This window comes from Scyliorhinus canicula, chromosome 11 (genome assembly GCF_902713615.1).
Source record: "Scyliorhinus canicula chromosome 11, sScyCan1.1, whole genome shotgun sequence".
Taxonomy (NCBI): domain Eukaryota; kingdom Metazoa; phylum Chordata; class Chondrichthyes; order Carcharhiniformes; family Scyliorhinidae; genus Scyliorhinus; species Scyliorhinus canicula.
The window spans coordinates 112,744,481-112,766,197 of NC_052156.1; the positions used below are offsets into that span (position 1 = coordinate 112,744,481).

Genomic DNA, 21,717 nt, shown 5'->3' on the forward strand with positions numbered 1-21,717 from the left:
TGGCACTGCCAGGTAGCTAGGCTGATAGTGTTAAGGTGCCTGCATGGCATCTTGCCCACGCTTGGGATTGGGCCAGGCCTGGGGATGCCCTGCCCTTATGAGGTGGGGTGTGGAGTGCTCGTGGACCCCTCATTGGTAATTTGGGGTGTTGGCAGGATCCAGAAGCCATGGTGTGGGGGGATTCAGAGATCGGGGCATAATTTATCTCCTACACTGGTGAACGGAGCTCGTTAATGTAGGAAATGGGACTAAGTGCAGCCTCGGTGAGGCGTTCCTCGCCATGGCAAAGAAATGAAGCACAGTCCCAGTTACTAGCAGGGTTGTTCTCGACGCTACCAGTGCCGAGAACCACCTGGCTAAATGTGACTAACACGAGACTCTGTTTTATTTCCATTCAATTGTGCCCATTAAATCTGTCTTCTTATCCACCTTACTATCTTCAGGGATCTGAAACAGTGAGTTTGGAGGGCAGTTGTTGAATTGGGGAGACATGAAGTCCAGGATAGATTTAAAAACAAGGGTGATATGCAACATTCAGAGAGAATACATTTTATGACCGTTTAGGTGATGTGACAAAGACAAAATCCTGATTGAAGGGATTCCAGATGGAGTGGGTAATTTTTATGCCAGGATATCATATCTACCTATAATATGAGCTCTTTGTGAAACAAGGATTTCATCGAATCCAAGTATGAACTTTTCTAGTTTTCCGAGAATCCTCATAGCATCTTCTACATACCAATGGGTCCAGAAAACGTTCAGGAACCTACTCACAGAGAACAGAATCCCAGGAAACCTGGCTTTATAGGAAAATAATTAACTGCCATCAACAGTAATAGTATAGTAATGAGAGCAAAGTAGATAATAATTGGAATAGTTTTGGCAGAAGATTATGTATAATTAAGGCTGAGTTAAGACAGATTTTTGATTAACAAGCGAGTCAAGGATTATGGGGAGCGGCAGCAAAGTGGAGTTAAGGCCACACCAGATCAACCATGATCTTATAGGCTCAGTGGTCCAAATGGCCTACTCTTGCTCCTATGAGTTTAGGATAACTTGTTTAGAAGCACTGATGTCCGTTATAATATTTATAAGTCTCCCGTCAATTCCTGTAGTAGCCATGAAAGGATAGGCTCATAAGCTGTAATCAAAGATCTGGAGAAAAACTTAAAAATATACAATCAAACCAATTTGCAGATTAAGTGATGAATGCTCATTTCGATCAAATATATAGATATAAACCTGCTGCTAGTTCTGTTGTAGAATGTTCTCAAGGATTAGGACAATCAAAACCTGAATGGATGTGAAGGCAGCTGAACCAAAGGGAGCAATAAATGCTGGCCTTGTCAGCGATGGTCAGATCCCATGAACAAATAAGAAAAAAAGGTGACCAGAGATAAAAACATGTCAGAAAATAACTTGTTCTTTTATAAATCAAAAATTCTGGGTAGATGCTTCCTACAGAAAAAGAATATGCTTCTTTATTGTCCCATAATAATGAAATATATCCCAGCCATGCAGTGTTAACAACCCACTAAATTAACAATGCTCTTGAAAAATGTTTTGAGGAACTTATCACCAGAAGTGGACACTGAAGCAATGACTCAATTAAGCTGAAAGGCACTAAATTACAATTCAGTAAAATTATACTACATAGCACATTTTTTCAGTGGAAACTCTGAACATGGTGATTCTTAGTAACCTGTTTATTTAATGAATTATATAAACCTTTTTACTACAAATTAATTAATGCTGCAAAATAAAACTGTGAAATGTTTTAGGAGAGTCCTCCAAATATGAAATAGGTTGTTAAAAAGCTAACTTTCAAACTAGCAGTGGCAACCAAAATTAGCAATGCCATCTTCTCACTGTGGCACCCAGAATCATCACCAAAACTCCCAGGAGATTAATTGAATGTAGTGTGAAGGAATATTAGCATATATGTAAAAGCGATTTAGCACTTATGTCTAAGAATAGTATGTCTACTGCCTCCAAGAGAACCCCTACAGCACCAATGCAATTCTTCCCACATCATCTATTTGTGAACGGAACTAGCCAATTTATGTAAAGTTATTTTGTTTGGGCTCTCCAGCCGTTCAGAAATGAATCAAGATTGCCCTGCCTCATCGCTCGCTTACAGCCATCATGAGTATAACTTTCAGCTCATCTCTTAGGGTTGACTTGGAATCCAGAGCACCATTTCAGGGTCAACAAAAAACATTTTGTCAAGACGTACAATTTAAAGATTTCAAAGGATACTTCTGGACTCACAAGTTCAGTTTACCAAAGAGGTTGTAAACCCTGCATTATCTTGTAATTAAAATACCTGAATATTAGTACAAGTCGTTTGCACTCTTTTTCCTTTTCCTTTAACTGACTGACAAACCTTCAAACACAAACAATAGTTTTAAAAAAATTAATTCACATAGAATCTACAGTACAGATTGAGGCCATTCGGCCCATTGAATCTGCATCGGCCCTTGGAAAGAGCACTCTACTTAAGCCCATGCCTCCATTACACTCCTGACTTGAACCATGCAGATGTTGGACAGGCTTTGGGGAGTCAGGAGGTGAGTTACTCACTGCAAGATTCCTATCCTCTGACCTGTTCTGGTAGCCAGAGTATTTATATGGCTTGTCCAATTCAATTTTTGGTTAATGATAACTCCCAGGATCTTGATAGTGGGGGATTCAGCGATGGTAATGCCACTGCATGTCAAGTGGTTCTGAATTTTTCAATGAGTGGTCTATCCTTTTGGTTTATGCATCCGTTTACCAAAATACCAAATGTTACATTCCTTTGAATCAATATCAGTGTCAAGACTTATGGTTTAAACATTAATAATGAATGCTACCAGTTTTGCAAATACTTATGGCCTTTTTAAAAAGTCATCCTAGATACATGATTTCATGCAACTCTCTGGAGTGCAATTAACTGGGTTATATTTCAAGTGGCAGCAAGAAAACTTAATTTTATAGAACCATACAAGAGCTTTTTTGCACTGTTATGATGATCTGGAATGCACTGCTTGAAAGGCTGGTGGTAGCAAATTCTGTAGGGAATTACATATATAAGGAGAGTACAATTGTAGAGCAGGGAGCAAGACTAATTTGAGAGTTCTTTCAAATAACCAGCCTAGACAGGATGGATTGCATGGTCTTCTTCTTTACTGTAGGTTTTAGTGAGTTTCAAAATCTAACTTCTCGTTAGCGTGCAGTTTCCTCCCAAGTCATTTGTTTCATCACTGTAGGCATCTTACCATCAATATTTAAAAGCTAGAAAATTGTTCTGTGTCACCCATTTTGCTAATACCCTGTAAATTCTTTTGAGAGTTGGAGATATTATTTGGTTTTGGTTGCCCAATTTCTGCAGTATACCATATTTTTAAACCAGTACTATCCTAACATTTCAATAATGTACTTAAGAACATAACAAAATGGAAGAGTAGACTATTTCACCCTTTTTAAAGAATAAATCTAGAGTACCCAATTTTGTTTCCAATTAAGGGGCAATTTAGCATGGCCAATCCACCTAACCTGTTGAGTTGTGGGGGTGAAACCATACAGACACGGGGAGAATGTGCAAACTCCACATGGACAGTGACCCAGGGCCGCAGTCCCAATGCTAACTATTGCGTCACGTGCCGTCCAACTAGTTCACCCTTGAGCATGTTCCACTGTACCTCAACTCCAACACTCCACCTTCCCTCACTATTCCCACATCACTTAATTCTTCTACCATCTGAAAATCTATCAATCTAACTTCTGAATATACCCAAAGACTGAGGGCGCGATTCTCCGCCCCCCCCCCACGCCGGGTGGGAGAATAGCGGGAGGGCCTCCTGACATTTTTCACGCCCTGACGCTATTCTCCCCCCCCCCCCACACGCCCGCCCCATTCCATGAATCGCCGCTCGCCGTTTTTTACGGCGAGCGGCGATTCTCCGAGGCCGATGGGCCGAGCGGCCAGGCCTTCACGCTCGTTTCAACACGGCAGCAAACACACCTGCTCGCTGCCGTCGTGAAACGGGCGGCAGATGCCCGTTTGGGGCATCTGGGGGCCCGATTGGCACGGCAGTACCACGGCCGTGCCAAGGGGGCCATGCGTCCGTAACGGACGCACTCTTTTCCCTCCGCCGACCCGCAAGATCAAGCCGCCAGGTCTTGCGGGGCGGCTGAGGGAAAAGGCGCCAACTGCGCATGCGCGGCCGATGTCAGTCAGCGTGACGCTTGACGTGCGGCCTTGCCGACCGTCGTCAAGACCGTGCCGCCGTGACGCACGGGGCTGCGCTCCTAGTCCCGCCCGGGGGTGAGAATCGGCCCCGGAAGTGGGCGTGAAGGCTGCCGTGAGTCACGGCCTGTCCCACGGCAGCCTTTACGATTCTCCGCATTTGCGGAGAATCTCGCCCTGAGCATCCACAGCTCCCTGCAGTAGAGAATTCCTAAAATTCACAATACTTTGAGTCGAGGAAATTTCTCTTCATCTCAGTCCTAAATAGGCAATTCCTTATTCTGAGGCTGTGACCCTGTGATGTACTAGATTACCAAGCCAGAGGAAATATTTTCTCAGCATCTACCCTGTCAAGCCCCCTAAGCATTTTATGTGTTTTCAATTGAGTCACCTCTCATTCCTCTGAGCTCCAGGGAATGTAGGCTCAGTCTGCTCAATCACTCCTTGTAGAACAATCCCCTCATCTTAAGAGCCAGCCCATTGCACTTTATTGCACTTCTGCTATCGCACACATGTCCTTCCCTGGGTAAGCCTAAACCTGCACAGTCTTCTTCTTGGGCAGTCTCTCAGGATGACTTGCTTCCATTCTGGGGAAGTGGGTTCTGCGGTGGTTTATTATTCTAATGCTGGATCCGCGGACTCTGCCACAGGTTTGGCATGTGGTGTTTGATGAGGTGTGTCGGTGGGACGCTCTGAATTCTGCGCTCTCCTTCCACTGTTTACGCTTGGCCTCCTCGTGCTCCAGGCTATGAGGCTCAAGGTGATTGGTGCCCTCGCAGATGGTTTTTCTCCAGTTTGTGCATTCTGAGGCAAGTGATTCCCACTCATTAATCCTCACCTTTGTGTGAGTGGATGTGAATATCTGTTTGTATGTGGGCATGAGTAAGAATTCCGAGACTGGGAATGAACCAGACACACTTACACACTGATATATACATATCTCTCTCTCTCTCACATATCAGCCAGCCAGCCTCCCCACCGCCCCCCCAATCCCCCCTCATCACCATACAGAGACAGACACACACAAACACACACATGCCTTGGGCTTTGCAGCATCCGAGTGCTGGGCCTCCACAGCCTCTCTCCACACCCACCAACCCCGCCCCCCCCTCCACCATGGGCCCCGCAGCTTTTCCTCCCCCATGGTCCCTGCTGCCTTGCCTCCCCCATGGGTGCTACAGACTCATCCCCCACCATGGTCCCCGCAGCCTTTCCCCACCCCCCTCAGACAATGGGATGTTGCATTTATTTAGGAAGGCTTTGAGAGTGTCCTTGTAGTGTTTCCTCTGCCCTCCTTGTGATCGCTTGCCATTGCGGAGTAGAGCACTTGTTTCAGGAGTTTTCTGTCAGACATGTGGGCAATGTGGCCCACTCATCGCAGCTGGTCGAGCATGACCAATGCCTCGATACTGCTGATATTGGCTTGGGAGATGACGCTCATGTTCGTACACCTAGGGGTTTGCCGGTTTTGCAGATTTTTACTGCACACAGTACCCCAGGTGTGGCCTCGCCATTGCCCTGTGTAATTGTAGTAAGTCTTCTTTACTCTCATGCTACAACATATGTGTAACAAAACCTAACGTAGATTTGCTCTCCTAATTGCTTGAATAATATGCAATGCCTTTCAGGTACTGAGAACATTCTAATCACGTTTCAAAGCCAATGAGTTACTTTTGAAGTGTAACATTATTCATGAGCAAACCGATCAAATTCACATACAGCAAGATCCCATAAACAGTAACCTCAATTAATGACCAGTTATTCTAAATGTTGGCTCGGACACCAAGCGAGCTCTTGAACTTTACTTTGAATAATATCAGTGGATCTTTTATGCCCACCAAAACAGGCAGAGGGGACATCAATTTAACATCTCATCCAAAATATGATCATGTTAGTGCAATACTTCCTCAGTTATGGGTTGAAATAACAGGCTTAGAATAAAGATCAAATCTATAGTTGAGATTGAACTCAGAATCTTTTAACTTTGGCTCGATCATTAAGTCAAGCTGGCATTTCAAATAAGCGAGGTTGCAGGAGAATGAAATGTCAGCCTTAACTAATTGAAAATAAAGAGGGATTAGGAAGTCAAAAGATGTATTAGCAGTTCATTGTTCAAAAATCCTTTTCTCAACCAAACAGTTATTGCCGGTGATCATTGTATAACAAGTAGGAGTGAAATGAAAGTAATTGTTTAGATGACTACCTTTGCAAAGATTGATTAAATGCTATAAATCATGTTTAGCACAGTATTATCAGGAGCCAAGAGACTAGAATTTACTATGGAAATTAGCTTCTTGAGAAATTGATTACATTTAGATTTTTGTTAAACATCTTAACTAACAGTAGACCATGTTGACAACCGAATAATAACACATGTCCCGGCTGTCCTCACAACCACTCCACCCCCCAAGACACATGGGCTTGGTGCCTTGCTTGAATAGTGTTTGTAATATAGATAGACCTCTAACAAATATTGTACATGCATAAATACCCAAAAAAGGTTAATTCATGCAAGCCTCAACCATAAAGAGTAAACTTTACAAAATCCATATTGAATAAAGTTGCAGATTTTCTGATTTAGTTTTCAAGTCAAATTATCCAGCTTTATATAAAATGGTTTTTAAAATTCAATCCTGTAATTTCTAAAAATGATCTGCACCTCTGCAGTTTTGTTTACTACACAGACATCTTACCTCTATAATAGAACAGGCACAGATCGGCAAGCACAAACCAGCGCTTCTTCCAGAGTTTCATACCTGTACTGTCCTGCAAAACAATTCAAAATATCGTATCAGGTAACTTCAATGGCTTTGCTATTTATATATTTGCTAATGGAGACCGTTAAGCAGCTTTCAAGAGCAGCAATGACTCATTTTGTGGAAAAACAATCTCAATCTCAAATTTGTACATGATACAATTAACAGGGATGACATTGATAATGTATGTTTCACTCCTAACCTTTCCCGGAAAGTTACGGCTCAAAATTATTGATAGTTCAAGATTAAAAGCTTTATAGTAATAGTTTACAGAAGTGCAAACTGGAAATAATGATGGATAGGTTACTGCAACAGTTTTGTACAGTTGCAGTAAAAACATCAAATAAGATTTTGCTTTATTCGTTCATAGGCATCATCGGCTAGACCAGCATTTATTGCCCATCCCTAACTTTCATGAAAAGGTGGTGAGCTGCATTTTTGAACTGATGCAGTCCATGTGGTGTCGGAACACCAACAGAGCTATAAGGGTGTTCCAGGGCTTTGACAACAAACAGTAATATTGTTCCAAGATGAATGGTGTGTGGCTTGGAGGAGAACTCATGCATCTTGCATTCCTCATACATCTGCTGCCCTTGTCCTTACAACACCAGGTTAAAGTCCAACAGGTTTGGACTTTAACCTGGTGTTGTAAGACTTCTTACTGTGCTCACCCCAGTCCAATGCCGGCATCTCCACATCTTGTCCTTATAGGTAGTAAAGGACATAGATTTGGAAAGTTCTGTCGAAGGGGCCTTGATGAGTTGCTGCAGTGCTTCTTGCGGATGGTACACACTGCTGCCACTGTGCATCATTGGTGGAAGGAGGGAGAGTTGAAGGTGATGCGTGGGGTGTGGTACTGGTGATTGCGCTGTGTGAAGCTTCTCAAGTGTTTTTGGAGCTGCACTTATCCAGGCAAGTGGAAAGTATTCCATCACACTCCTGACTCATGCCTTGTAGGTGTCAGCAACCTCTGGGGAGTCAGGAAATGAATTCCTCACCATCAAATTCCCACCTCTGACCTGCTCTTGTAGCCACAGTATTTAAATGGTTAGTTCAGTTCAATTCAGGTAAATGGCAACCCCAAGATGTTGATAGTGGGGCTTAAGGACATCATTCAGTGTCAAAGGAAGAGGATTACATTCTCTATTCTTCGAGATAGTCATTGCCTAGCACTTGAATGGCGCAAATGTTACTTGCCACTTATCAGCCCATGAACAAACATTGTCCAGGTATTGTTGCATATGGACACGGACAACTTCAGTATCTGAAGAGTCACGAAGGGTGCTGAACACTGTACAATCATCTGCGAACATCCTCACTTCTGATCTTATGAAGAAGAAAAGGTAATTTCTGAAACAGCTGAAGATTTTAAGCTGAGGACTCTACCATGTGAAATTCCCCATCAATGTCACAGGACTGAGATGATTAACCTCCAACAATGACAACTATCTTCCTTTGTGCTAGGTATGGCTTCAAACAGTGGTTGGTTTTCCCCTTGATTCCCACTGACTTCAGTTTTCTCAAGCCCCTTGATGTCAAGGGCAGTGCAGTCACTCTCACCTCACTTCGAATTCAGCTCTTTTGCACATGTTTGGATCAAGGCTGTAATGAGGTCAGGAGCTCAGCGACCCTGGCGAAACCCACACTGAGCATCAGTGAGCAGGATACGGCTGAGTATGTGCTGCTGATAGCACTGTTGACGACACCTTCCATTGCTTTGCTGATGATGGGGCAGTAAATGGTTGGGTTGGATTTGTGCTGCTTTTTGTAGACAGGACATATCTAGGTAACTTTCCACATTGCCGGGGAGATGCTAGTGTTGGAGCTGTTTGGTTAGGGGCTGTAAAATCAGAGGGAAAGTGTTCACATCTGAAGAAGCAGTACAGAGCTTATACAAAAGGTTAATTCAGCCACACCTGGAGATTGTGCACAATTTTAGTTGCCTACTAAAGGCAGGACATCTTGGCTTTGAGGATACAGAAAGTGGAAATATGTATACTGGAAAAGAGAAGGCTCAAGAAAGATATTAGAGGAATATTCAAGAATCGGAGTAGATTAAACAAATAGATACCTAATAATAGGTTTGGTCTCGCCACAAAGGCTACAAAACCACATGGCCTCAATTCAGAAAAATAAATTTGGAAAGGTAAAATATAATTACTTTAAGCAGAGGCTTGTCAGAGTTTGATCTGCAGCACTTAAGTTGGCAATTAATAAATTAAGACTGCTTTTGTAAACTCAGTAGAGATTGATGAGAATTTAGAAAAAACAGTATAGTGTGTATGAGGTTAAATGGTTTATGTTTTTCTGTAGCCCCAGTATTCCTCGATTCCAATGAGGCATGTCTTCTGACAGTGAAAGGAAAATTACGATGAGTGAGACTTTCATCGGCCTAATGTTAAATCAGGCTCAAAACAGCTCCCCGTCCAGATTGCACAGAATTGATCTATGAGAAAATTAGGTCTCATAGATTTTAATGAGGAACAGCTGGTTTAAAAAGTGAATAGGCTGACAATGTTAAAAGAACTGGCAAGGATAATATAACGCTGCTATAGGTTATGCAAGTCTGAAATTCTATAATTTTGATACAATTATATTTAATGGAAGATTAACAGTGGACGGCAGTACTTTGGGAGCTGTGCTTAATTCCAGAAATTAGTAGAAAGATAATGTGGACTTGTTTGTCATCTGTTTTCTTGGATTTCATCTTTCCCTGGGTTATTGAGAGCAGATTTGTCTATTCAACATCACTGCCCTCGAGAAAAATGTTTCTGTCTGCTCAATTGTCATTTGAGCAAACAACTGTTTTCCAGTTTACTTTATCAAATTACAAATCTGAAATATCATGGCTAAAATATATTGTTGGGGTAGGGGGAGGGGAAAGAGTGTGGGTAACTGGATAGCTTAAATTATTCTGTCTCAGTATACATGAATATTTTTGATGTTTGACTATTATTTCAGTACTTGAAATACCCCAATGTATATTGAGAAATAAATTTATTTGTTTTATGTGATGTATAAAAATAGATTCCCCCCAACACCAGAAAAATGCCATATAATTCAAACAGTGGAGCTTACCTGTTTATAAAGCCAGCCACGCTTTATCACTGGTGCATTTGTATTCCTCTTAATAGAGTTTGACCGTTTGCCAAAATTGTGAATTTTCTTTGAAGGTCTTGATGACTGAATAGGGATTGAGAGAACAAATACAGAATCAGTTAAAAAATAATTTTAAGTGCGCCAAATAAATTCTACAGTTTAACAGAAAACAAATAAGAAAATTTGAGATATGAGGAAGTAAGTGTACATGTAGCCAAATTTTACTGCTTCTGTTGTTAAACCCGGACTCAAAGAGCAAGGGACCAGCGAATCACGACTAATGTATGACTAAGAGCAATGTCTAATGGGGACTGTAGTTTCCAGGGCAGGATCTGGTTTTTGCGTCCTTCCAGATTTTAGAATGTCGGAAAAGGAGTCCAAGGGCAGCTATTTTTAAATATATATCACATATTTGTAAAAGGTTTCAGGAAATTATTTGACAAAATTTCATTCAAATTGTATAGCCATTTAGAAATACTGCAAACTATTCCTTTTCATTTTCATATCCTAACTGAAGCTCTCAACACATATCCAAACTTTGCTTAGTCTCTTTTTCCACATCAGGTTCTCCTCCCACTCTGTCACAGACTTCTTAGAGAAGCTATGTTAAGTTAGATTATGCTTGGGTTCATTCTAGCACCGAGTACTCCATTTTGTTATTCCTGGACAGAATCTACAGGAGACTGCTGAAACAGTATTCAGAACATTGTCCAAAATCAGCTCATGTCTTCAAGGGCTCTTTGTAGAGTCGTAAAAGGTAGCTACTTATCGTTTATGTAATTTTGATATCTGTCTTAGTTGTTTTTACCCTAGTTATAGTTGGATGGGCAGGTTATGAGTAAAGGGCATGGATCTCAAAGTTGGAGACATCAAGAGTGGAATTCTCTGGTCCCCCAGCCGTGTATTACTCGGCGATGCACCATTCGCTGGCTGCGGGATTCTATCCTTCCTGCGCTTGTCAAAGGGATTACCCATTGAAACCACCCCATGCCATTCAAACCCACAGGCTTGTTGCGCTGCTAGCGGTGAAAAGCGAACACCGATGACCGGAGATCTCTTGCCCAAGTCTCTGGAATGATGAGTTCTGCAAGCCAATGTAAACCAAAGAAAGTAGCGATGGTACTGGGTAAGATGTAACTGCCTAGAGTTAAGGGTACTGTATCGTAAATAGAGAGAGGTTGAGGTCCCAAATATTGAGCTCAGCATCTATATGGTGAGATTTCCCGCAGACTTCACACCATTGTGTGTCTTATTCGTGAGCATTATTACAATAGTCAAGTTACAAGGAAAAGACTGCGATTAGAACTCTCACTTCTGGTACAGAGACAATTCTAAGCTTTTCCCCTAGATTAGTTCTTTAAACAAGTGATACAGTAAGGCCACAACCAAATTGATGCTTGTTACCTCAAGACATTTTTGAGTTGGAGGACACCTGTACAGCTTAGTTCAACTTCAACTTTTACATCGACTTAAAGGAAACAATCTACTTCAGCTTTGCTCATCTCCCTGCTGATCCAGTCAAAACTGTCAAGGCACTAGATGGGAGAACAATATGAATGAACCAAAAATGGTTCCATTCAACAATATATTTACTTGCCACCCCTTCAAATTAGTGAAGGTTCTGAATTTGAAAGCATATATTGAAATTCAATCATCTACACACTTCATGGTCTGGACCCTCCGATTCTGAGACTAATTGCTGACACTAGAGTGGGAACGGTGGCGTTTCACGACCGAAAAAAATGGCGCAAAATGGCAACCAATCCTCCAATCCTTGGTGAGGGTGCTAGCAGGCACGCAGCGTAGAGCACCCGACTCTAGCTGCAGATACGGCTGGAGAATTGCTGGGTCCGTGGCTGTGCATACGCATGGCGGCGGCCTGCAGCGGCAGCGCTGTGCAACATGGCACCAGCCATGCGCTGACCCAGCCTGCCAAATAGTGACCCCTTTGGCTAGGCTCACCACCCCTCGACCACTCCCCACCAGTGCCCCCAGCCCTGGCAATGCCGGCCGCCCCCCCCCCCCCCCCCCCCCCCCCAACGACTGTGGCAGCACTGGACTTCAGTTGTCACCCAACTTGCAGTTGTCCGAAAGTAACAGCCGGCAATTTGGCTATGGCTTTCCTCTGCCGCTCGTCAGCGACTAGGTTATGGAGCGAGTGGTCTCTGCACCAGGAATGAGAGTTCTAGTCACAGAATCTTTCACTTAGTTCATCAATTCAGTCATTTTCAAAGAACCAATGCTGAAATGTTGGAGCAATTAGCTACATGCTGCCCATCAATTTTAAACCCCCAAGCACAGAGAACCTTATACAAACACTATATTAAAATATATTGAGTGATGGTTTGAATTCCAGAGGAATGCCACTGAGCCATTAATATTTATCACTGCATGATTTGCCACATTGTTTGACACTTGTACCTCAATTAGTATCAGCACGATATAACCCAAGGTCTAGGATAATGAGGCTGCTATAGACCCATCGACCCTGCACCGTAATATTTGTACCTTTATACTGGTAATTCCTTGATCTTCTCTTCCCTTCAGAGTCAGGTGAAATCATGAATCCAAGTTAATAATCCACACCTGCATCAATGCCTTCAATATATCAGGACTTTCACATCACTTTCATGTTTCTAAAATTATTCAAACTAATGCTCCCTTATCATTTCAGCTTATACTTGCATTGATATGTAACAATAGCGCAGGTCATACATTGGAATAGCACTTTGCTGGTCCCGTTGTACTGAGAAGCCAGCACAGCACTTTAACAATATAACATATTTTATGGATTCACTCAATTTGTATTTGTCCATTGGCGTGAGTCTCACTGCTCAAATTAACAGCAATGTACTGTGCAACACATCAATCAAATAATAGTGACCACTTCAGCACAACTTTATGTAAATTAAAGTAATGTAGGCTATGCTGTACATAGGCCTTAATTATGTGCAGTACAATTTGGAGTAGTTATTGTGCGCAGTCAGCATTATATTTGTCAACAGAACAGAAATTCATGAAGTATCAGCTGCAAGGTGACAACTAGGTGCAACAGCAGTTTTATACTGAAATGATACCCTCTCCACTGCCAATAAAAAAGATCCATTTCGCATTGTCCTCTAGTGAAAAGGGTTACATTGCAGTTTTACTGGACAGTTCCAATCTATACTAATTCATTGGGAAGAAATAACATTTTAAATATAACTGGAAAGCACTATAGCAGCAAACCAAAACAAAACAAAACTACAATATCGGTTCACCAAAAAGCTATGGTCAAACCTAATAGGAGCAGATGGTGTTGGAAGGTTTTTTTAAAGATAAAAAAATCATTGTCCCTTAACGACACATCCTATTGACATAGAAGTTACATATTCATAACTTCCGCCAGTAGTTTGAATAAATATTCATATATTATTGTATCAATATATTTATAGATCCTTCACAAATTAACTTGCAAAAAGTTAATATTTTCAAGGTACAAAACAGTTCACGACTTTGGATGACTCAATATACTGTCATACTAGCATTGACTTATTGTTTTGAATAAAATGCCAAAAATTAAACATCAACAGCTCTTGAAATTACAGAGCCTATTGCTACATGATTAATTCGAAGAGTAAATAATACAGATGTTCAATTTAAAACTTCCTCACAGCTGAAAATACAGCAAAATCAAATATCGGATTATGCTGCATCTTCAGAACAAGGTACAGTTTGGATTTCTCAAACTATATCAGTTCAAACTTTTATATTACATCAAAATGACCAACTATGAGTTTATTTTGATGTCGCTGAATAGCCATAATTAACTTTGCGTTTCAGTGTACAATTTGGCTTCCTGTCAAGCACATTGACACTTCCAAGAAAAGCAATATATTTATAATCCAGTTATTTCAAAAATACACACTGAATTATTTAAACGATCAAACCACATCTGACAATAACAGCTTTTCTATTAAACTAGATCCTTGATCAAGGGGAGTTGACAGTTAAAGACCATTGTAATAAAATTTTTGATTATTACTGGGGGGCCAGTGAGCAGTGATCTGATACCAAACTTCAGCAAAAATGAGGCCTATCAAAAAGGTGGATTTGTTTTCACATCCCAATTTTCTTTTTTATGATGACAAATTTCTTCTCCAGGAGTTGATTTCAAGGTTAGTTGACTATCTTGCAAGCCAAACAGTTTTAAAATAGCGATCACCTTGTAACTATTTTGCAGTATTTCAAAGGACAATCACTATTAAAAAAGTTGCAGAAGTGATCTTGTCCTAATTTGCCACCGTGCAGAACAAATTTATTTTCATTTCTGAGGTTTCCAAAGTCAGCTCTTTTATATTACCGTACGTAATATATATATTACTCTTCTGAACCAGCCAAGTTGTTGAAATGAGCATAGAACATACAGTGCAAAAGGAGGCCATTCGGCCCATCGGGTATGCACCGACCCACTTAAGCCCTCACTTCCACCCTATCCCCGAACCCAATAACCTCTTCTAACCTTTTGGCCACTAAGGACAAGTTATCATGGCCAATCCACCTAATCTGCACGTTTTCGGACTGTGGGAAGAAACCAGAGCACCCGGAGGAAACCCACGCAGACACGGGGAGAACGAGCAGTAGTCTTCTTGTAAATATAAACTAATTTTTTGAGTAATATAAATAAATATTGTGAGTTCTTTTTACTTAATACTCAACGAGTAAAATAAAGAAACAATTGTCGAGGTAACTAACTAAATTATACAATACAATGCTTTGATAACAAATAACTTCAATCTCTAGCTTTACTGTCTGTTCTCTCTTCACTCCTGATACACACTCTCCTAGAAAGGGCGGGAAAACTATTAATGTAGGTTCTGATAGTGAGACCTCTAGTGTTCAATTGCCTGAACTTGCATTACATGTATTGATATTGTATATTGATATGCAGGGATCACTACATTCCCCCCTTTTTTAGAAAATATTTTCTTGCAAATATTAAAAGAACATTTTACATGTGAAATACAGTGGTTACAGAGTACAGCAATCACTAGAATTATGTAAAAGTTCACACAAATTCAGTCGATTTGGTCTTCGTCTTCCCCTTGTCGATCTTCTTAATTTCATAGGCGATGAAGAAGTTTTAATGTTCTTGTTGCTTGTCAGATTGGAATTTAGTTGATGTTCAACTTGTTTCGAAATTGTGTGATCTAAGTCAAGATGAGGAAAAATCTGTGTTTGATCTTTGACTTGAAGTAGATCACGACAATTTCTTCTATAGATGCTGCCATCTGAAGTTTTAATCGGATAAAATCTGGGGAGAGAATTGCCTAATGATATGAGCAATGTCAGACCAACCTCCTTCAGGAAGTCTGAATCGAACAATATCATTTTCTGTTATAACTGACAAATCTTTTGCAAGTAGATCAAACTACTGTTTTTGTTTCAGTCTCTGTTGCTGAAGTTTCTTCACAGTAAAATGTTGTTCAGGAAAATTAGAAAAATAGTCAACAACTAAAACATAATCCTTATCCAACGAATGAAAGAGATCGATACTCACTTTCACCCATGGTGACGTAAGGATACCATGCTGTTGTAATGGTTTCTTGCATTGTTGATTCTGATGTACTTGACACGTTGAACATGATGATATCATGTCAGATATATCTTTGTTTACACCTGGCCAATATCTTGATTGTCTGGCTCGGTGTTTACATTTCTCCATGTCTAGATGACCTTTATGAAGCCTAGTAAGCATTTCTGACTTCATGCTGTCTGGAAGACAATTCGATCCTGTCTTAGCAAAATACTATCCAAGATAGTCAGTTCAGACTGCATGCTCTGGTATTGTGGACAATGACCATTGGGCCATCCATGTTGTGGATAATGTATAACTTTGATCAAGGCAGCATCTTTTGGTGTTTCTTCTCAAATTTGTTGAAGCTTTGAATCAGAGGTTGGAAGTAACTCTCTGAAAAGTTGCAGGTCACAATCAATGTCATTGATTGATTCCTCATGAAGAATATCAGTGTTGATGGATCTGGATAGAGTGTCAGCTATTATTAAATCTTTGCCTGGAGTATATATCAAATTGAAATCGTATCTTTGCAATTTCATCATTAACCTTTGCAGTCGTGGTGCCATTTCATTTAAATTATTTTCAATGATGTGTACAAGTGGATGATGGTCTGTCTCTACTGTAAACCTGGGTAAGCCATAAACATATTCGTGGAACATGGAAATTCTAGTCACAAGTCCTAGACACTCCTTTTCAATCTGGGCGTACTTACACTCAGTCACAGTCATGGATCTGGATGTGAAGGCTATGGGAACCCATACATTTAAATGGTTTTGTTGCAGTAGAACTGCACCTATGCTATTTTTACTAGCATCAGTTGAAATTTTGGTGGGATTGGTTGGATCAAAGAAGGATAAGCTGAGAGCTTGGATCAATTGTTGTTTCAGATCTGTCCATTCTTTAGTATGACTCTGAGTCCAATTGAATTCAGTATTCTTTCTGATCAGCTGCCGTAATATGGTTGTTCTACTGGAAAGATTCTTGATGAATTTCCCTAGAAAGTTAACAAATCCTAGAAAGCGTAAGACTGCTTTCTTGTCTTGCGGTATTTGCATTGATTTGATGGTTTGCACTTTGTCTTCGTCCGGCTTGATACCATTGGCTGTAATATCACCTAAGAATTTCAAAGAAGAGGCAGCAAACATACATTTAGCTTGGTTCAGCTTTAAACTGTAGCTGTATATTCTTTTGAACACTTCTCGAAGACGATTTAAATTCTGGCATTGGCCATTTCTGATGTGGCTTCCTCTCTCTTTGGTATTGGGTAGTGTTCTCTTCTAATATTACGATTGAGATCTTTTGGATCCATACAGATTCTAATGTCACCTGTTGGTTTTTTGACACAGACTAGGGAGCTAACCCAGTCAGTCGGTTCTGTTACCTTTGATATTATTCCTTGTGAATGCAATCCTGTTAGTTCAGCTTTCAATCTGTCTCTGAGAGGAGCAGATACACGTCTTGGTGAGCGTGTCACAGGCTTGGCATCTTTTTTCAAAAGTATCTTGTACTTATATGGTAGAGTACCATGCCTTGAAATACATTAGGGTATTCATGTAAAAGTTGTTGAATGTCTTCTTTAAGTGTAGCTGATTCACAAGTATTGAGGAAAATTGTTTGAATGAACTGCAAATCCTTACACGTTTGAGCACCCAATAGTGAAGAACGATTGTCATCCACTATCTCGAATCTGATTTGTTTGTGAATATCCTGATTGGTGGAACTCAAATAACACGATCCATATGGGAAAATTGGATTACCATTATAATCTTTTAAAGAGCACTCTGGAGGAATTATGTCACAGTGACTTTTAATCGTAGACAAATCTTTGGAATTAAGAAGATTCGCTCAAGTGACAGTGTCTAATTTGAATGAGATTGGAACATTATTAATATGGACAGTAGTCATCCATTCGTTGCTGACGACGTTGACTTCTTCATCTTTTGGTGCTTGAAGATCCTTTTCATTTTCATGTCGAGCTTTTTTTGTTGCTTGAAGATTCTTTTTGTTTGCTTGCAGATTAGTCAGCGTAGATGCCTCAACCAATTCAATGGAGACAGTATTTGACAACGAGAAAATATCATCATCTTGTGTGAAATCTTGTTGAGTGTTGATTTGTTTAACTTTGTCAACAGCTCTCACATTCTTTTTATGTGCAGGAGGAGGATAACTTGCAGATGATTGACACTGAGAAACATAATGCTTAAGCTTGGAACATCTCACACAGCGTTTTCCAAAAGCAGGGCATTGTGCCTTTTAGTGTGCATGACCACACCTATGACACATCATCACATTGGCGTCGTGATGTATTTGTGATGTTCGCGCATATTTGTGATGTTTGCACATACGCAGACCTCTTTTGCGACGCCTCGCATTTCTGTGCATAGTGCGCATGCCCCGAGCTTGAAATTGCGTACGCTGGGTAGCTGCTGTTCCGTACAGTCCTCTGTGCTACCTGTAACTCCCTTTTTATTTTTTCTCCCTCGAGGAATACTTTCGCACCTTTTTCCTTGGGATAAAATTCTAAATACTGACTTTTGGTCTGTTCACTGGAGTTACACTTTTCTATCGCAATTTTCAACATTAAATCGTTTTGCCGAAGTAAAGTTTCTCGCACAGAATATTCAGTAATTCCATGAACAATTTGATCTGTTCCAAGAGAATCGTGAAGATTCGTATAGTTACATGTTTGAGCTAAGAGTCTGAGATCTGTAATTAAGTTAGTCACCAGTTCACCAACTTTTTGAACACTTTAATGAAACCTGAATCTTTCTAAAATTTCATTAGTTTGCAATGGTCATCGAATTTCGCGATAATTTATTCAAACTTCGACTTATCTTCAGCAGCAGCAAAATAAAACAAATTATATATTTCAATTGCTTGCTGTCCTGCTAGGGACAGAAGCAAAACAATTAATCTTGCATAAGGCGCAGCGTTTAAATCATTAGCTTCCAGATAAGAGTTGAAATTGTTGTTTAAACAACTTCCAGTTTATATTCAGATTACGAGTGGTGATGTCTTGGATTTTGAATTTGGTCCATAGATACTCTATTTTCGTCGAGGATTCCGAAGTTGCGATGAGCAACCCGGAGGAAACCCACACAGATACGGGGAGAATGTGCAGACTCCGTACAGACAGCGAGCCAAGCTGGAATCGAACCTGGGTCCCCGCAGCTGTGAAGCAACTGTGCTAACCACTGTGCTGCCCCTTTGTAAACCTCCAAATGCTAACAGCGACATGGAGATCAAATGGATTCCATTATTTTCACAGCATTCAACTGCAGTGTAGGTTTGTTTAATGCAGCTACAAAAAGCAACTGAAGAGCATACATACGTGTGTGAGAGAAAGATCTCAACAGATATGCAATAGCAAAAGTGAAACGAATCTGATTGACACTTGAGGAAATCCAAAGGTCAGGGGCAGGATTCCCCGACCCCCCACCGAATCGAAGAATCGCTGGGGGGCGCGTAAATCCCGCCCCCGCTGGCTGCCGAATTCTCCGGTAGATTTAGCGGGGACGGGAACTATGCTGCACCGGTCGGCAGCCGCTCACAGTGGCCCGACCGGCGATTCTCTGGCCCGCAATGGGCCGAAGTCCCACCCGTTCTATGCAGGGCCCGCCGGCGTAGATTGGAGTAGGTCCCTTACCGGCGGGACTTGGCGGGCTCCGGGGTCCTGGGGGAGGCGCGGGGCGATCTGGCCCCGGGGGTGCCCCCACGGTGGCCTGGCTCGCGATCGAGGCCCACCGATTCGTGGGTGGGCCTCTGCTGTGGGAGCACTCTATTCCTCCGCGTCGGCCGTGTAAGCCTCCGCGAAGTGAACCCCCCCGCGCATGCGCGGGGATGATGTCAGCAGCCGCTGACGCTCCCGCGCATGCATGGACCTGCGCCGGCTGGCGGAGTCCCTTCGGCCCCGGCTGGCAATGCGCCAAAGGCCTTCCATGCCGGCCGGCAGGGCACAAACCACTCCGGCACCGGCCTAGCCCCTGAAGGTGTGGAGAATTCCGCACCTTTGGGGCGGCCCGACACCGGAGTGGTTCCCGCCACTCCACTGCGCCGTTTCTGCCCGCCCCGCCGATTCCCGGAGAATCCCGCCCCAGGAGTACCAGGACAATTGATTTTTACATCAGATACAATCAATTGACAGCAGGGATTTGCCACAAATTAAGGATTTGAGTTCACAATGGAAGATTTAAATCTGTATCTGGTCCACCTCATGTTGATGTCAAGCGGAAGAGAAGTTTTCCTGCACCTACACAGAGGGGAATAGAGGGTTACGATGATTGATTCAGATGAAGAAAGGCAGCAGGAGGTTCAATGGAGCATAAATGCAGGCTAAAGAGCCTGATTTTGTGTTATATATCCAATGTAATCCTATCTACTGGACTGTTCCAATTCTTTTTGTACGAAAAAGTGCCCTGTAAATGGCCTGTTCCCTCCCCAACCGCATTCAGCAGGCTCAACTACTTGGGGTCAGAAAATCAAACTTAAACTGAAGTTCGGAACCTGTAATGTAGAAACTCTCATGGAGAATGAGCAAAATAATCAACTGGAACACAGATCTTCCCTTGTTGCCTGTGAATTCAGGCACTTCAATATTGACATGGCTGCTTTGCAAGAGACCTGAAGAGCAGGCAAAGGGCAGCAGAGGGAAGATGGCGGTAGTTAAACCTTCTTCTGGAAAGGAAAACCTGAGAATCAGCCCAGAAGCATGGAATTGGTTTCGCCATCAGGAACAAACTCATCAACCAACTCTCGAGGCTCCCCGTCGGCATCAATGAGCACCTCATCACCCTCCATGTACAACGTGCCAAGATCCAGCCGGCAATGCTTGTTGAGTGCCTATGCCCCAACCCTTGATGCCAATGATGAGTCCAAAGAAGGTTTGTACTACACCCTGGACACCATACTCTCCAACATTCCTAAGGAAGATAAGATCATCCTCCTTGGGGACTTCAACGCCAGGATTGGAAAGGACTCCCAAATCTGGAAAGGAACCATCAGAAAGGAAGGAGTTGGGAATTGCAATCCCAAGGGAGCTCTCATGATTGCAAAATGTGTAGAACATCAACTTGTCATCATTAACACACTGTTCCACCAAAAAGACAAGTTTGAGACTACCTGGAGACATCCACGATCAAAGCATGGGCATATCAACTTCGACATCATAGAATCCTTACAATGCAGGAGGCGGCCATTTGGCCCATTCGATTTGTAGCGACCCTCTGAGAGGGCACCCTACCTCAGGCCACTCCCTCCGTCTCATCCCCGCAACTCAACCTAACCTACACGTCCCTGGACACTAAGGGGCAATTGTTTTATCATGGTCAAACCACATGAGCTGAACATCTTTAGACTGTGGGAGGAAACCGGAGGAAACCCACACAACACGGGGAGAATGTGCAACCTCCACACAGACAGTCACCCAAGGCAGGAATTAAACCTGGGTCCGTGGTGCTGCGACGCAGCAATGCTAACCACTGTGCCACAGTGTCCCCCCTATTTAGAAGGAGGCTATTCGATCCATTGAGTCTGCACCTGTCCTCCAAAAGAGTACCCTATCTAGGCCCAATCTCCCACACTATCTCCATAAGTCAGTAACACCACCTAACCTTTGGACACTTTATCATGGCAAATCTACCTAACCTGCGCATCTTTGGACTGTGAGAGGAAACCAGAGCACCCATGCAGCCACGGGGAGAATGTGAAAATTCCACATGCAGTCACCCAACGCAGGAATTGAACCTGGGTCCCTGGAGCTGTTTGGCAGCAGTACTAACCACTTTGCCCCATGCCACCATATAATCTGATCCAGACACCAAAAGGATGCCCTTATCACCAAAGTGATGCCCAGTGCAGATGACTACTGGATAGACCACTAGCTCATCCACTCCTCTATGTCCATCAAACTCCACCAGAAGCAGCGGAAGATGAAGATCAATTAGAAAAAAGATCAATGTTGAATGTCTTCAAGAGCCAAGCATGCGAGTGAACTTCCAACAATGTCTTTTTCAAAATCTCAGTGTCCATTCTAACGGAGTGGAGGAAAACTGGAAAAAGCAGAAGACAATCATCAT

General features: G+C 42.1%; 1 protein-coding gene across 13 annotated transcripts in view; it reads right to left on the minus strand.

Moving 5' to 3' along the window:
* plekha5 (pleckstrin homology domain containing, family A member 5) overlaps positions 1–21,717 on the minus strand; it is a 460,471-nt gene that overhangs the window by 145,976 nt on the left and 292,778 nt on the right. For all 13 annotated transcript variants that reach the window (XM_038811100.1, XM_038811097.1, XM_038811094.1 and 10 more), the window contains 2 exons: positions 10,066–10,170; positions 6,925–6,997 (listed from right to left, as the gene is read on the minus strand). In XM_038811100.1, the coding sequence (XP_038667028.1) occupies positions 6,925–6,997; positions 10,066–10,170 (178 nt within the window). The remainder of the gene's footprint in view (positions 1–6,924; positions 6,998–10,065; positions 10,171–21,717) is intronic.